This window comes from Anser brachyrhynchus (genome assembly GCF_964034855.1).
Source record: "Anser brachyrhynchus genome assembly, chromosome: 1".
In the NCBI taxonomy this organism is placed as follows: domain Eukaryota; kingdom Metazoa; phylum Chordata; class Aves; order Anseriformes; family Anatidae; genus Anser; species Anser brachyrhynchus.
In genome coordinates this window covers 8,060,130-8,074,372 of record NC_137694.1, presented here as the reverse complement: position 1 = coordinate 8,074,372, position 14,243 = coordinate 8,060,130, and the positions used below count along the sequence as shown (strand labels likewise).

The 14,243-nt window shown below is 44.4% G+C and overlaps 1 protein-coding gene across 3 annotated transcripts in view; it reads right to left on the bottom strand.

Moving 5' to 3' along the window:
- Positions 1–14,243, bottom strand: part of ELAPOR2 (endosome-lysosome associated apoptosis and autophagy regulator family member 2) — a 102,743-nt gene that overhangs the window by 33,266 nt on the left and 55,234 nt on the right. Inside the window, exons 1-3 of one of the 3 annotated variants that reach the window (XM_080555336.1) lie at positions 8,080–11,165; positions 3,283–3,478; positions 2,119–2,266 (exon numbers count right to left, since the gene is read on the bottom strand). In XM_080555336.1, the coding sequence (XP_080411462.1) occupies positions 2,119–2,266; positions 3,283–3,478; positions 8,080–8,170 (435 nt within the window). In that variant the 5' untranslated portion in view covers positions 8,171–11,165. Of the gene's footprint in view, positions 1–2,118; positions 2,267–3,282; positions 3,479–5,109; positions 5,418–8,079; positions 11,166–14,243 lie in introns of those variants that run through there. The other 2 variants (XM_080555337.1, XM_080555335.1) reach the window with 2 other exon arrangements.

Sequence of the window (14,243 nt, the reverse complement as noted above, 5' to 3'; positions counted from 1 at the left end):
TCTATTCTTACAAGATGCAAAATGATTCAATATGGAAAAAGAGTTTGGGAAGGGCAGCAAGGAAGGGCAGAATCAATGGGTATCTAACAAGAAGCATCCACACTTCCTTCCACCATCTGAGAACATCTTGCTTGGCCTCAGACCAGTAGCGCAGGCACCTGTGCCTGGCAAAACTGAAAACTTCACCGTTTCCTGGCAATTTGCAATCCACTGCCACTGAAATGCCACTATCCAAAGTTTCATAGAAACATAGAATAGTTTGGGTTGGAAGGGACCGTAGAGATCATCTAGTTCCAATCCTACTTTCCCCAACAACAGCTACTCTAGTCAACCTGTGCCAGGGCCTTACCACCCTCTGAGTAAAGAACCTCTTCCTTATATCGAATCTAAATCTACCCTCTTTTAGTTTAAAGCCATTCCCCCTTGTCCTATCACCACACCCTCCCCTGACACGGAGTCCCTCCCCAGCTTTCCTGCAGCCCCTTCAGGCCCTGGCAGGCCGCTGGGAGGTCTCCCCGGAGCCTTCTCTTCTCCAGGCTGAACACCCCCAGCTCCCTCAGCCTGGCTCCACAGCAGAGGGGCTGCAGCCTCTGATCATCCTCGTGGCCTCCTCTGGACTCTCTCTGATACATCCCTGTCCTTGTGCTGGGCCCCAGAGCTGAACGCAGGCTCCAGGTGGGGTCTGACGAGAGCAGAGCAGAGGGGGACAATCCCCTCCCTGCCCTGCTGCCCACGCTGTGTTGGTGCAGCCCAGCACACGGTTGGATTTCTGGGCTGCAGGCGCACATTGCCGGCTCGAGTTGAGCTTCTCCTTAACCCACTTCCCCTTAAGAGTTCCTCTCTATCCATTCATCACCCAGCCTGGATTTGGGTTTGGGATTGCCCAGAACCAGGTGCAGGACCTTGCGCTCGGCCTTGTTAAACCCCATGAGGTTCACACAGGCCCACCTCTCAGGCCTGTCAAGGTCTCTCTGCATGGTATCCCTTCTTCCAATTCATTCCATCCCTTAAGGATGATCAAAATCATCCTTAGATATATTTAAGTACAAAGACATGCTAAGGAAAAACAAACAAATAAATAAATAAATAGGGCTTTTAGAGGAATGTTAAATATGTAATACTGAGAACTACTGAGAGTTATTTATTTGGGCATTTCTATAAAGGTTATACAGGGCCGCACCACTCACTGATTCTTGAGAAGGGAATGACAAATTTAAGGAGGTGAATCACTGGTACACGGATAAAAATGATAATCGAAGAGCCATTTTCAAATCTAGCACTCAGAAAAAAATATATTCGCTCCTTTGCGGGAGCAGATCAGTCATTCAGTAAAGCAACTGGAGCTAGGATTCATAATCCTATTACATTCATCTGACAGCAGAGAGCATATTTGCTGCTTTCGCCCTCTGAAGAAGGTGGAATAGTCTAATACAAAACTGAAATGGCTATATAATATTACCCGCACTGTCTGTTATCTAAGTGCGATAGATTGCAATGATGTAGCATTAGGATGGTGCTTCCAATGCATTGTTTTTATTTTCTTTTCTCATCCTTACTAAGGATAAGGACACTTTGCACTTTTGTCAGAGCTTCAAGAAGCTTTTACCAACACCAGCTAAGACCTCACACTCCTCTGTGATAGCCTGAGCAGTGCTTTTCAGACAAAAAGCAGAGCTCGCCAGACGGGGAGAGAAGCGGTAACAGAGACTGAAGATTTCCAGTCCTCTCCTGTCCTGAGCTGCCCTCCCATTAAGTCACTCTCTGTCCCAAACAGCAGGTCCAACACTGCCAGGAAAAGCAATGCAGCTCTTGGTCGGAACTTCCAAAGCATCTCAGCAGCTTGGGGCACCTACACTGCACTGCAGAGCCCAGTGCTGGGAACCCCCCAGCTCTCTGGACCCCAACCAATCCATCCACAAGGGCAGAACCAGGCTGCCTTTCTCATTTGGGTCCCATCTGATCAGATCATTTCAGTAATGTGGATCCAGCGTGGTGTAAGCCCAGCCAGGCTCCTCCCATCCAGAGCTATGTAAAAGGAGGAAAAAGCTGAGTTTGGTGTTCTTTTCTGGATTGAAATTTTACGCTGTATGGTTGGATTCATCATATAAAAGGCCTTACAAAAAATTCAAAGAAGATGTTGTTGTCAATATACTGGTATTCAAAGAAGACAGAACCGGATTTCTTCAGGTGCACGGCGTAGATGAGAGAAACTGTACAATCATCCCTGTTCGACTCTATGTAATTCCCTCGGGGCGTCCACGAAGAGCTGATGAATGTAAACAAAACAAACCTCAGCTCAGATCACAGGCACCAAGGAAACATTTCTTACAGCACAACACAAAAACGTATTATTTAATAAAGAACCCAGAATCCCCACAGTAGCTAAAATGCAGTGGATTTGTTCCTGGGTTCCCATTTATTTTTCACTTTAAAATAATATTTATCATTAAATCTGTTCATGGGAAGAGATATGGTACTAGAAATTTAGAGCCCCAGCCTACTCAGTAAAGGTTTGTAATCAATAGGTCCAACATATTTTCAGTCATATCCAGAAACAGCCTCCTGCAACCACCATCAGTCTCTAAATAGGCTGTGAAAGTAACTTTTAGCCACATTTACTATACCATGACCCGAGAGCTTTCCAGCTACAAATAAGCACAGATCCAAGCTGGTCTTAGACTCACTAGCTGCTGATGAGTCCATGGAGACTATGATGACAGCAAAGAAATGGCTAAAAATGTTGCTTCCCAGCAACTCTTGCTTGCCATTACTAGGGCTGTTTGCCCTCTGGAGAGCTTAGGTAAATCATTAAGCTGGCTTTGTGCAGCTGGGAGGTACAAGGTAACCACAGTGGGGCTTTACAGTGTCTGCAGCACTCTCTGTACCTATCCTTCCTGCTGCATTGTGTGGTTTTACACAGATTTTCACTTCTGATAGAGAAATATTTCCCTCTGTGTTTATGGAGCTGAGCTTTGCCTAATGCCATTGCCTTTGCCAAAGCCCAAATTTTGAAGACTCTGTTCCAAAGAGTCCACACCACTTCACTTGTGGATCAAGGATGTTCTATAGCATAAATATAATTTAAATCACTCCCCAAAATCATGCAAGGCAGATCCCTTCGCTGGCTCGGCTGCAGGAGCCCTGTCCATGCCAACAACCCACCTCCAACCACACACACACTGCTGAGCAAAGACCTGTAGCAAATGGGTGCAGGAGCTCTTCTTAAGCTGCCTCAAAGTTCACCCAAAGCAAGGTAACCCAGATGCACACAGCACTTCTTACTTGTTGCAGCTGTCAGCTTTATTCTCAGCCGAGCCAACTGCTGTGTCCATGAAAGTCGCCACGTTGGAGAATCCTGCTGGCAGCTCGTCCCACTCATCAAACTTGATCCCGCTGCCCAGCGAGTAGGTCCCCTCGGCACATTTGCTGCACACCTGGTTCTTCATCTCCAGGTACTCGCCAGAGGCACAGGAGAAAGCTGGGGAGACAGACATTTCCAATGTATTAATGGAAGAAATTAATCCCAATGAATTTCCATTAATTTTTTGCCATTTCATTAATTAAGAATGAACTGACACTAACAGGAACCAAACGGGAATGTCCAAACCCCAGGAACACAACAGCTGAACTCCCAGCATGGTTTGTGAAATTCATATGTTCCCCAGTGCCTGTTTTCTCACCGACGTGGTGGCACTGAAACCAAATCTCAGATGAGGGCTCCTGATTCGCAGCTTGTCTGCATTGTCAAAACAAGATTTAGAAATGAAACCTCTACCCACAAACTGTGCTCAGAAGCAATTTGTGAAAATGAGGGCTTGTAATACAGTTCCCCTCACTCTCACTCACCTGTTATACCTTGAACTCAATTAAAATTACCGGCACCTGAGAGAGCAGACTCACATTACCCACCTGTACTATGAAGAGTACACAGTGCTACACCGACTGTAATGTAACCATACAAACCTTGGGTGAAATCTGCAGACCTAATCCAAAGCTCTCTCCACATTTCTCTTTTAATGGACTGCCTAAAAACCATTGCACATCTCTTCTGATAGACCAGGTAGTCTTGGGAAAGACCACCAATGAGCCTGTGTCTAGCAAATGAGGTTGACTGGGGTGCTGTTAGCATGCTGAGAAAATAAACACTGGCTTCCAGCATAGAAAAGAGGAGCTAAATGTATGTAACTAGGGGAAGTATAATTTAGAAGATAGGTACACGAAGTGATAATCCTGCTTTCCCACAGCCCTGTGCTGCATCTCACCCTCTCCGAGACTCAATGCCCTGGATGGAAACCAAATGAGCACTTTCCGAAGCACTTTCCAATATCTCTTGAGTGGTTGGAGGGTTTATAAACTTAACTATGCCACTCAACCCAAGTAGAACACAGAGCGAAGCGCACAACTCACATCCCAAGAAATGCTGGGAATTTTCACCGAAAGTTTCACACGTGCCACACTGTGCAGTGACAGATATTCCATAAACTCACTTTGAGAGACAGAAACTCACAGTCTGAGAAGCTGTGGGACGAGATCAGACTGCTAGCCAAAGCAGTGAAACCGGCCCAGAACAGCTGACGCCAGCTCAAGTCCCACCATATGTGGTTTTATAGATGTGCTGATGTTTATCTAACTGCAGAAAAACTTGTTTGACAGTAAGAATTTTGAGAAAGATGTGGCTGCGTAACAGCAATTTCTACCCGAACCCAACCTGCAGCTCAGGCTCCCATTTGTGAGCCCGCTCCCACAGCATTTCTTTGTGTAATTGCCCTTGACAGACAGCACCGGAATGCAGATAAAAGGTCCCTTTTGATGGAAGGCTCTGCCAAAGGGTCATTATCCCCTCTTGGTCATATCGACATACTCTCAACGTGAACCAGTGGAAGTCAAGTCAACAAACCTATTCTTCGAACCCCATCGCTCGCTGGTGACGCACCAAGACTGAAAGTGGACAGGATGGGTGCTGGGGGGATGTACACAAGGAAATCCTGCTGCAGTGGGAGCACAGCTTTCTTCAGCCACCCAGAGACAAGCCATGAGCACTTCCCCATGTGCCTGCCTGAATCGAGACCACAGACAGTTCAGCTTTTCACCTTAAATGTGTAAACTTACTGTTTTGGCAAAGCTGATAAATCCTGCCTTGTTTTTTTCTTGAAGGTTGCAGAGAGAAACCATCAGGAAAGGCAATAAAAAAGCGAGCTCCATCCTGACATTCAAATCCTTTAACAGCTCCGACGTTGTTTTTAAGAAAGTTAAATAGCAAGAAACGGAGAGTGCTGCTTAACCACACGTTCCAGATTTGTGAATTTCGAATAAGGAGTCAGTAACCGAGAGAATTTTGCTGCCATAATGAAGGCGCAGCAGGCAGCAGAGCCTCCTCTTCAAACTGAGCGAGGTTGAGCAGAGATTATTGCTTTAACTGGACTGGCATCTTTTAACTCCTTGCAGCCTGATCATTTTAGAGAGAGAAAAAAAAGGGTACAAGAGATCAAACAAGCTGCCACAGAGGGCACTGCCATCCGTCACTCACCTTCCGTGGGAGGGATGAGCCTTTTTAGGTGGGAAATTACCTTTTTTCTCTTTTCTAAGAATCCTGTTTCAAAGGGAGCAGCACTTCCCATCAAAACACATACATCTGCAAGCAGACTAGCTCTGAGCATGCCAGCTGCTTGCCAGGTTCAATTTGGGGCTGAATGTGGCTAATGGCAACACAAGCTACTTTCGACATTGGAACAGATGCCTCGTTTGGGCTCCTTCCAGATGGTGGGGAGTGGCTGGAGGGGGACAGGGAGGAACGACCACGAGTGCTGGGATGGTTTCCTCTCCTGGTGTTGCACAGCTTGCTCTTCCACCAACAGGGGAGCCCAAAAGCCAGGCCAAAATTTCACCAATGCAAGCAACATCAATCCAGGTGTTTGTCCCAGCTGGAGACGGGCAGGCTGTGGCCATGCCCAGAGGGACCCCGTAGAGCAGATGTCCCTCACGATGTGCCAGGAGACACCTGCCAGGGGACAGGGCTCAGACAGATGATCCATCCCAGGGCATTGGCGCTGTGCCTTGCTCGTGGCTGCTCTGTCTCATTACAGACCCAGCAACCCCTTGTCCGCAGAAATGGTTGGCAATATCACAGCACCGCTGTGTTTGTGGGGGTGACACGGGCAAGCCGCTGTCAATGGGAAGGACAGCGCCATCAAATAGGAAATTAAGTTGCGAGTTGAAGTTACAGGAGTCTACATCGTATATTTTGGGTGTCTGTTCTCACTGGTCACCCCTTTCGCTTCATGCTCCCAAGGGAAAATTAATCCCCCTGCTTAGAAGTAGCCATTGCAAACACCACCTGCCCCTGACCCCAGAAACCATTTGATTAAGCATTCAATAATTCATTTTTGCAGAAAACATCCTTATTGAATAGTTCCCCTTGTGTGTATGCTGTTTTGAAAACATAACTAGGGCTGCTGAATCACGTAGGCAGTTCTGAAACCCTTTTCCAGAACTATTGATCAGGTTCAGACATCACTGTTCTAAAGCATATTTTTGTTCTCCCTCTCCGACTGCAAACCATCCTATTACACCTTCCAAGCATCAGCTTGGGTGCTACACACCAGCTTACACAAGTTGTGAAGACCAAATTCGATCTTCTGTCTCTCTGTGAAAAAAAAAAATGGGAAACACCTTAAGAGGTTTTGTTGTGGTTTGTACAGGGAACCAGTCTCGGTGACAAAAGGTGCTGCAATGTACAGACACTGCCACGTGCAGCCACACACGCTCATACGTGCATGCAATAAAGCTGACACAGATTCACTTCATAAAAAATTAATGAGAGCTACAGGGCTAATACCCTACCAAAAACATCGTATGAGTCTTGTCAAACAGACCTCATTTCATTCTTTAAAAGGATTACAAGCCACCTGATAAAGGTGACTGAGCGGATGTAATAGACTTCAGCTTTCCAAGACAATTAACTACGTTTGGCGTGTCATTTTGACAAAAGAAGGCAGCACCACACAATACCAGTAAAGCACATCTTAATTGGATTAAGAACTGCCTGAGAGACAGATCTCAAATGGAGCTGTCAGTGGGTGGGAGATCACCACCAAGCAGGGAGGATGGGGGCAGTTCTGCCTCCCGTGGCACTAAGTCACATTTTTATCAATAATCTGCAGGCAAACAGGAAAAGAACAGTATTAAAATGGGGTGAGAGACTGCATGGTAAACCTGAAGGCAGCGCAAGCGATTCAGATCTGTTGGCAGTCCTGAGCAAAGTCAGTGTGTTTTAATGAAGTCGATGGTGAAGGTAGGCCACTGAGGGCAAGGAGCTCCAGCCCTGCCTGCAGAAGGCACAAACACGTCCCAAAGAGCAGAAACCAGAAGGTTGGAGTGGATCTGCCATTCCTCAAGAGCTTTCACTGTCATGATGTGCAAAAAGGAGCTAATGAGATCTGTGGATATATTCAGAGGTGGAGGTAGAGGTGTGTAGGATGAAATGTGTGTATTACGGGCAATAGGGCTGCTCTGATATTAAATATGGTTCTGCTTCTGCATTTTTAAGAGGTCATTGCAAAAAATAATAAAAAATAATAAAAAATAATAAAAAATAAAAGTAGGACTTTGAATACTTTCAAGATTAGGGATAATGTGCCTTGCAGTGAGAGATTTGAACTGCTTAGTCTGTTTAGTTTATCAGGGAAGACTGAGAGTCAACAATAAATGTACAAGTAACTCCACGGGGAGAAAATATGGGATCCCACTGACTCTTTAATCAAGCAGGGGACTGCATAAGAAGAGCTACCTCTTGGAAGCTGAAGCCAGACACATCCAAACTGGAAATAACATGCACACGTTTAATAGCAAGGATGACTGATCACTGGAACAATCTGTGGTGGCACGTGGTGGACCCTCTGTCTCTCAAGTGCTTTATACCATAACCGGACACCATATGGAAGAAAAGCTCGTGCCAAATACAAATTATCAGCCTCACCATCGGCCTAACTGAATGCATTTTAATGACCTGGGAGGTCAAACTAGCGAAAATAATTAATCTCCCTCCTCTTAAACTCTGTGAGAAGAGCGATGTTATCTTACCTCCCTCCTGGGGTACACCATCAGCATGGGGCGTCCTGAAACAGGAGCCCTGCCCACTGCATAGCCGCTTCCAAGAGTGCCTGTAATACATTGCTTTTCAGATCCGATAGCACATTACAATCACTTTGCAGACGTTGAAACAGCTCCCCGGAGGGCAAAACAAACCATAAGTGGGCTTGCCTCACTTGATCTTTGACTGCAAGGGTCACGTGCTGCCTTTTAGCACAGCTCTGGCCCCCCCGGTGATTTCAATGGGCTAGCGCCAAAGTTGCTTGGCACATTTCTGTTCTAGTGACTGATTTTAACACTCTCACCTTGCCTAACCTCCTGATGCTGGTTAGGAGAGGCTCATCATTGAGCAGGGCTGGACTAACAAGGGTAGATCCTCACGCGTATATTACTGCTCGTCTCCTTCTGAGGTCTGAAACCAGCTTCTGTAGTGTTTGCTCACATCAAATATCTCAGATATTGCTGTCCTATGAGGGGAGTATTTGGGATTTCACCAGAAGATAAATCAAAGCTGCCTCGATGCCCTGCATCCTCCAATACCAAACCCACAACCTATTCAATTGCTTTCCTCCCTTATGCTGACTTGGCCCCTGTCTTACACCTTCCCTCAGCTGGTTTCACATCCCACACCACTCGTGCCCACTAATTCTCCCTCTATTGGTCTTCTCAGTAGGCATTTACCTCCAGACATTTCTCATTAGTGATTATTTCTGAATAAATTATTTCTAAAATTATTTCTGCTTTTCTGTCCATTTTGAATGTTCATTCTGTTCATGTGCATCTTTCCTTGCTCCCTGGCTCTCAAAAAATAAATAAATAAATAAAAAAGACACAGGATTGGATTTTGCCAGATTATAAAATTAGAAGGGGTAAAAATTAAGTGATTCTACTTACACTAGTGAAAGTATACAGGAAAGATAGCCTCAAACATTGGCTTTCCAACTCTCTCTCTCTCCATTCCTTTGTTGTGCATTCAGAGTCCCTGCAACATTGTCATCTCCTGCAGGCAGGCTCTGAGCTGATTTATATCTCACTCTCCCATGGGCAAAAACCGTATCTCAGAAAGGCGATATGAGGTTGGCAGCATCACGCAGTTGTCCCTTTGAACAGCTGCTGGGTTCAACAGATGCATGCCACAAACCTAGACGGGAAGACGTGGCCAAGGACAAGTACATCGAGCCATCTGTTCAGTGATACCCTGGGACATCAGGGTCTACATGACATGGCACCAAGGACCAACCAAAATGTGGGATGAAGAGAAAAAAAAAAAAAATACAAAGTCGAAGGAAGAGAGGAACTCATTGCTTTATTATTAATGTTTCCTATAATCTCAGCCAGCTTCAGAATGTCTTCCGTGAATAATTTATACGAGGCTTCTCCAATAGACTGTGAATAATTGATGTTTGTTTTCTTCAGTCATTATATCCCAATGTGTTATCAGGAACCAGACTGAATCTTAATTTAAGGAAAACGTCTGTCAAGCCTGTTCGGACTTGAAATGCAATCACACTGAAAGGTAAGCTTACCTGGACAAGAGTAACTTCCATGGAAGAGACCCTTCCTTTTCTTGAGAGCAAATATTTTCTCCTTTTATCCAAGAAATGACAAAATAAACCAACACTTTTTCTGGTTCACCTCTTTGACAGGAACAGTACAATTTTCCCCAGCTGGTCTGGCATATTTTATTTTATATTTCATTTCATCATTTAAGAAGAGATTGGACTGTGCACTTAGTCACATGGTCTAAACTTTTGGGCAGACCTGTGCGGTGCCAGGAGTTGGACTTGATGATCCGTATGGGTCCCTTCCAACTCGGGATATTCTATGATTCTATGATTTTTATTATCACTTTTATTTCATCAGATGGGCACTGAAAGCTGTGGTTTTGGAACTGGAATATTCAGCAAATTCATGAAGGAAGTGGGACACAGAGTGAAAGACAGATATTACCAAAAGGTTACCACGCACAGTTGCTGCCCGGGATACAACAGCCATTGTAATGGCTCAGAGCTGGAGATGTCAGGGAGCACAGTAGGAAATGTGCCGTAAGGTGAGTGAGTAGCTCTCCAGTCCCTAGTGGGCTCGTTTCCATTGCTCACCAACCAAAGTGCAACTGGCTTCTAGTGACTTTTGAGTTGCCTTTTGCATTGGGCTGGCAAATGTGACCCAGGTCTTACAGGAGACTCTTGTCCTGATGCAGCAACTGGAGAAAGGACAGGAAATCCTAAGGAATCTCAAGTGACCCAAAACAGCCGTGTCTGAGCAATTTCATTGAGCTTGAGGTATCCACTGACTGGATTGCAACTGGACCTCAAATATCAACTTCGGATGAAAACACTCAGCTACCTCCACCCTGTTCAGCTGATGTGATAAAATCGTCATCGTGATCACGTCTCTCTGCTTGCCTCTCATCCTTCTACAAAGCCATAGCAAACCTCAAGGTCTTGCCAGCTTCTTTCCAGTTGGAAGACGACTCAGAGGAAGCTGTGTTTAACTTATTTAATTGCGTTGTGTACACAAGTAGGGCAAAGAAATCATCAAAGGACACTAAGGCCAATCTTTCTCTTGCAAGTCTCAATCCACACACCAACGCACAATTCTCAGTAACACTTCCCTGGGAATTAAACTCTGTGGGTTCAGAGCAAACTCTTCTGATTTTTTAAATATTTACCTAAAAAGATCTATGCTTCAAAAAGCCAACAGCAACTTTTTCTCAAAAGACACTGTAGTCCTCATGCACAGAGGAAAAAGTCTGGAGCAATTTCTTGTAAAATTGTATTATCTCCGTGGACAACAATACGCATTAGGAAAACATCCAGGCAGGAAATGCCAAGGTAAAATGTAGCCTCATGCCTCAGCCCAGGTGAGAGCCCTCATGCCATCAGTAGGATGTACCTAGCTGGCTCAAGTTAGAAACATTAGCTCATTAATAGTGTTGCTGCAAGAGGAATGGAAGTACACATCTGTAGGAGTGCTTTGCTAAATCACAGCCTTTCGGCTGTGGCTCTCAAACTGCCAGGCACACCACTGCCAGCTCAACATCTTTGCTTCTTGGCAGCCTTGTATTAATTCCTCGGTTTCACAGCAGTCCTCAGAGCAGTGTCTGCTGCTGTATGATGGTCCCCTCCCCGTTGCACTCTAGTGTGAAAGCATCTCTTGTTCCTTTCAGGAAAAAAAAAAAAAAAAAAAAAAAAACAGAAAAACTTTCCTAGAAATATGAAAAAAGCTCAGATAAAATTGAGTTGCCCAGTCCTGCAGTCCATATGCACAAAAGTGCCCCTCTATATGACCACGACAATGAAATCTATTTCTTGAGCATCTTGCTGTTCATGCCAGAGCTGGCTGCAGAGCCAGAATTACATACTATTTTTTTCTCTCTGACATTTTTAATTACTAGGTAGAACATAACAGAAGGGCCGAATCTACAGCAAATTGAAAAATGCTCAGATTCCCTCAATTTTATCCCCACTATGAATCCTTTTTTTTGGTATTCAAGTTTGAGAGCAACTTCCCCTATGTGAGGAAAAATACATGCTGACCAGCAGCTTCATGGGACTCATATGACTATTCAGCTGAGAGGGGAAAAGGGAAGGTGTTAGTCAAAAGGAGGGAGAAGGTCAGAATATACCATTAGAGGACGCAATCTCAAAGATGGAAGAATGAAAGGAGAGAACTTCTGAATAGACTTCTTGAACATTGCCTCAAAGCAGTACTTTCCTACAGCCCACGATACCCAATGGCATCTGTCACCTCCTGTAAGTATCTACGTGCATATGCCCGATCTAAATGACGTGGTTAAACACAAGCAGCCATCAATAATAGCTTGATCTCATTGTTTCTTCCAAGGTGAATACCCAAAGCAGCAATGTCTGAAAAAAATATTAGTACCTGAAGGTTGCTAGACAAGATTTAGTCCTTTCAAGCCATGAGAAAAAAAATAGATACATGCCAAGTCCTCAGAGCTATGCTGATATCACCATATTTGCTCTTTTCAATTGAAACAAAGAAATCCCAGTTATTTCAAAGCCCTTTAACAAGACCAGAAAATAACCCTCAGTGAATGTCAAATAAAAAGGGGAAAAAAAAACCTCCCTGATTATGTGTTAGGATTTACCCGTTTGCTTCAAGAGCCATAAACCTGGACTTCTCTAAGCCTTAAATAAATGTCACTGTTTAATAAATAGTAGTACTCACAGGCAGATATTTGTATGTACATTCACATCTACAGGTGCTGAGGCCCTGTCCCAGGCTGCCCAGAGGAGCTGTGGCTGCCCCATCCCTGGCAGTGCCCAAGGCCAGGCTGGATGGGGCTTTGGGCAGCCTGGGCTGGGGGGAGGTGTCCCTGCCCATGGCAGGGGGTGGCACTGGGGGGGCTTTGAGGTCCTTTCAGACCCAAACCATTCTCTGATTTTATGATGTACATGTGCAATAATGTAAACATGAAAGAAACTACTAAAACTGCTATTCTCAAGGCTTCTTCAGCCAAATTTCTAAATTCTAGGTAAAAACTCTGGAAGAACAAATTATTTAGCATGAAGACTAAAAAGAATTTGCCTGAATACAAGCACTAGTTGACAATGAACAGATATAAACTGACACTTTCCATCAGAAGGCTGTAGCACAAGCACACAGGTATTGTCAGATGTTTAACATTATTTTATATTCCCCATCTACACAGGTATGTATGTGCATACATACATATGTACTGTCTTATAAAATTTGCATATGCCCAATGACTTCAAGGGAATTAGGATCAGACCCACTCCTTTCTAGCTCAAGTTACCCTATTTTATCAGAGACAGAGAGGATATCAAACTCAAAAGGTTTCTATTCAAGTTTAAACTTCTGTTTGTTTTCCACTGCAGAAGCAGAACGGTAAAATCAAAACTCCTGTGGATCACTTCAATTGCCTTAAAGCGTTATAAAACCTGCAAGTCTTAAAAAGGTCACTTGCCTTAATTGTGTCTAAGGTACACAGTAATTAGCAAAAAGATCTATATCTCCTCCTGTGGTTTCCTAGGAGCAGATTATACAAGTTTGAATAAACTCAACAAACACAGCTCAGTAACAATAAATCGGGACAAATTTTGCTCTCAGGACCCAGTATAGTCCCTTGTAAATAAGGATGCTGTATTTTCCGGAGTCAGTGGAGCTTTCCACAGTTACCATTTGGTGCATGCTCACACACCTTGCCTTACAACTGAAGCACGTTTCTGATTTCCAGGAAGTTTCTCCTGCATTAGTAGTACCAGGTAGAGGTGGAATTTGCTAAGCAGAACCATTAATAGCTCCATATTATCAGTGTTTTTGTGCCTCTTTTGTTAAGAAAACTTTCTAATTATAGATGGCATTTGGATGCTGACTCTGACAGGGACCTTACCAGTCCTTTTTTCCCTTGAACACAGTAAATTCATCTCCTTTTGAAATTGTTCTGTTCATTATACTCAGTAAAGTTTTGTTATTAATTATGCAAATAGCGCCACTAAAATTAACAGATATTTATGAGATAAGGTGCAAGCTCATTTGTTTAGGCTGACAAAAAAAAACAACATGCAAACAAACAAAAATACTCTCATCATTCTATGCAATAAGAGAGTTAATATTAAAAGGAATTTGAGGTCAAAATGTGAACCCGTTGAGCCCTTTTTGTTGATGAAAACAGCTCTGAAGAGTGAAACAGTGCATCTGTGCACAGCAAGGGCACGCTCTGAACCAGATATTTGGGTTGTGCTGGAGTGAAGGGAGATAAAGAGAGGAAGGGAGAGAGACAAGGAAAGAAGGAAGGCTCTGTGCTCAGACCTTTAATCTGAGTGTAAAACACACAGCATGTGGTCAGGCTGGTGGAAGAGCCCGACTGCGGCCGCCAAAACACACTGTAGCATAGTGTCAGCAGGAGCACGATGCTAAATCCTGCTCCTACCATCAGGCCCCAGAAGGTTCCCGTTAAACACCACATACAGCCCACACACCGAAATAAAGGGCTTTCAAAGACACCAGCCATAGGGGGGTTCAGGCTTAGCCTCAAGAGCAAACTGCTCTCATCGACTGCCCGTAAATATTTTCCATTGAAAAAGCCAAGTATACTGCCCTGATGGCAGTGATCCTTATCAGCTAAATTCCTTTCCTGCTATCAGGCTTATGAGGAGATTAGAGCG